General features: G+C 37.9%; 1 protein-coding gene across 1 annotated transcript; it reads left to right on the top strand.

The window, feature by feature from the left end:
- Window positions 1-550: 550 nt before the first annotated feature.
- LOC107025019 lies at window positions 551-2235 on the top strand. The gene is made up of 2 exons (XM_015225902.1): window positions 551-742; window positions 1237-2235. Exons 1-2 carry the CDS (start codon window positions 551-553, stop codon window positions 2233-2235), a joined length of 1191 nt encoding a protein of 396 aa, XP_015081388.1.
- The last annotated feature ends 1146 nt before the right edge of the window (window positions 2236-3381 follow it).

Raw genomic sequence — 3381 nt, 5'->3', positions numbered from 1 at the left:
TGAGTTTCTTGGGACGACTTAACTACATCAGTCATTTCATAACCCAGTTTGGTGTCATTTGTGAGCCTATTTTCAAGATGTTGAAGAAGGATGTTGTGGTGAAATGGACAAAAAAATGTCAGAAGGCATTTGACAAGATCAAATATTATCTATCCAATCCTCCTGTGTTGGTTCCACTAGAGTCTGGTAGATCATTGTTGTTATACATATTAGTATTGGATAATGCTTTCAGCTGCATTTTGGGGAAACATGATGAAACAGGAAAGAAGGATCATGTGATATATTACATGAGCAAAACTTACACATCATATGAAGCTCGATACTCTCTATTGGAGCGTACTTGTTGTGATCTAACTTGGGTTGCCTAGAAGATGCGACACTATCTTTTCTCGCACACTACATATCTAGTTTCAAGAAGGGACCCTCTGAAGTATATATTTTAAAAGTCTATGCCTATAGGTAAACTGCCAAATGATAGATATTATTGAGCAAGTTTGACATAGTGTATGTTACACAAAAAGTAGTGAAAGCACATGCATTAGCATATTATATGGCGGAAAATCCTATTGATGATGATTATAGACCATTGAAGACTTACTTTCCAGATGAAAAAGTGTCTCTTGTGGGAGAAGACATTTCCGAAGAACATAATGGATGGAGGATGTTCTTTGATGGAGCTAAAAATTTGAACGAATTTGGCATCAAAGCTGTTTTGATCTCACCAACTAGGAAACATTATCTGGTATCAGCGAAACTCAGATTCCTTTGTTCAAATAATATGGCCGAATATGAAGCTTGCATGTTGAGGCTCCGATGGGCGATTGACTTGGATATCTAATAAATACTAATAATAGGGGATTTAGACCTATTGATTCATCAAGTTCGAGGAGATTGGGCAACTAAATATTGGAAGTTGTTACCATATTTGGAGTGTGTGCATAGGTTGTGCAAAAGGTTCATCAAAACAGAATTCAAGCATGTAGCAAGGATCCAAAATGAACTTGCAGACGCCTTAGACACTCTGTCTTCCATGATTATCCTGATTATATTTATATTTATCCTATTTACATCCACATACATGAGCAACCAACCTATTGTTTGCATGGTGAGGAATATCCTGATGGAAAACCTTGGTACAATGACATTCGAGTATATTTGAAGAGTGGTGACTAAACAGAAGATGCAACAACTGTACAAAAGCTTACAATTTGGAGGTTAACAATCCATTTCTTATAGGAGACTCCCAACTTCGAGCTTCTAAGATGCGTCGAAGCTGGAGAGGCTAGCAGGCTGGTTCAAGAGATATATGCAAGATCATGTGGACCTCACATGAACGGTTTTACATTAGCAAAAAAGATTTTGAGATCGGGATATTTTTGGCTAACTATGGAGACAGAGTACATTCGCTATGTCAAGAAATGTCACCGATGTAAGACTCATATAGATATGATTCGAGTTCCTCCCAACGAACTCCATGTCACTAGTTCACCTTGGTTATTCGCAGTATGGGCATGGATGCCATTGGTCCAATCGAGCCAGCATCATCTTATGGACACAGATTCATTCTTGTTGCAATTGACTACTTCACTAGGTGGGTCATATCCACCTCCCACAACGGTGACAAAAACGGTTGTGGATGACTTTATCAAAAATAACATTATTTGTAGGTTCGAGATTCCTGAGTCAATCGTCAATGACAACAGAACCAACCTAAATAGTGATCTGATGAGATCACTGTGTGAGAAGTTCAAGATTAGTGATCGAAATTCTACATCATATAGACTACAGATGAATGGAGTTCTTGAGGCTACAAATAATAACGTCAAGAGGATACTACGCAAGGTGATCGATAATCACAGATATTGGCATGAAAAGCTACTATTCGCACTATTGGTATATCGTACCACAATCAGAACTTCTACTAGGGCTACGCCTTATTTTCTGGTATATGGTAATGAAGTTGTGATACCTGCTGAAGTAGAGATACCATCTCTAAGGATTATTCCAGAAGCAGAGCTGAGTGACGCTGAATGGATACAAATTCAAGCAGAGAATCTGACATTAATAGACGGCAGAAGAATTCACGCCATGTGTAATGGCCAGATCTATCAAAATAGAATGGTTAGAGCTTTCAACAAGAAGGTTAGACTCAAACATTTCTCACATGGGCAACTATTGAAGAAAATTTTCCTAAATCAATATGAAGCAAAGGGTAAATTCTCACCGAACTGGTAAAGTCCATATATCGTCTCTCGGGTAATGACAGGCAGTGCCCTCATACTTGCAGAAATAGATGGAGAAGTTAGGCCCAAATCTATCAACTCAGATTCGGTTAAGAAATATTACATCTAATGTTTGTTTCATGGTATTTACAATTCGAACTACGTCAGACCTGATTCCCATTTAAGAGGGTATACTTAGGTTCTCCTATGGAGTTCGGTCTTATCATAATAAAAACTTCATTCCCCCACCCCTTTCCATTGTGTAACTGGAGCAGAATTTTTGAAAGGGTCTCGAAAATTGCATCAAAGCTTACTCCTTGCAATTCTCGATATCGGGGAAGAATTTTTTAAAGGAACTCAAAAATTCCATCAAAAAATTTCTTCTCACAAAGCATTAACTGTGGCACAGTCTTTTGAGAGGGCCTCAAGTTCCTTCACAATAAGAATTTTTCGCAAATCAAGACTGAGCAAAGTTTTTGAGAGGTTCTCACGACAATCAAGCTATAATCTTCAACAAACATCGGAATAACAAAATTGCTACTGAGTCGGAATTGTAAAGTCTCAAATTGTGCCATGGTTGAAGCTTCAACATTACTTTGAAACTTATTATTTTTTTACAAAAAAACTCTTTCAAAATTATTCTTTCTCCTTCTATGTTACCTTTTTCCTCAAAGCAAATTCCCGAAAAGGACTGGATGGCAAGCAAAAGGGAACACACCGGTCAGAGCAGATCAACTGCCTTCATTATTAAACTCACAGTTTTTCTTTGAATACAAGAAAGACAGGTACGGATACAAAGGAAAACTTCAACATCGCCCGATTGCTGTAAAGCTCGACGAATTTCCAATCAATGGTACCCTATCCCTCCCATGAGATAAAACAATCTGCTACTTCATATCAAGCCCGAAAAATTGATATTCAACTATATCCACACCTTACAACAGGACGAAGGGTCAATCTACAATATTCCGAACGCAAAATTTGTCAAAAAATGGTCACTCGATACTTCTAACAAGTCGAAGGTTTATGCCTTTAATCAACTATAATACATGTCCCCAAGAAATGTATATGCCCGAGATTCGCATGTGCCCAAGATTGAATTGTTCCCGAGACTGCATTGTGAGAATTGCATTGTTTTTGAATTGCATTTGTGCTCAAA

This window comes from Solanum pennellii, chromosome 7 (assembly GCF_001406875.1).
Source record: "Solanum pennellii chromosome 7, SPENNV200".
Taxonomy (NCBI): Eukaryota; Viridiplantae; Streptophyta; class Magnoliopsida; order Solanales; family Solanaceae; genus Solanum; species Solanum pennellii.
This window is presented reverse-complemented; position numbering and strand designations above follow the sequence as displayed.

Bases quoted from the DNA above. Each gene is read 5' to 3' on its own strand.
- LOC107025019 (XM_015225902.1), top strand. From the start codon at position 551: ATGGCGGAAAATCCTATTGATGATGATTATAGACCATTGAAGACTTAC. The intron at 743-1,236 runs GTATCAGCGAAA...CATTTCTTATAG, and splicing joins CAACTAGGAAACATTATCTG to GAGACTCCCAACTTCGAGCT.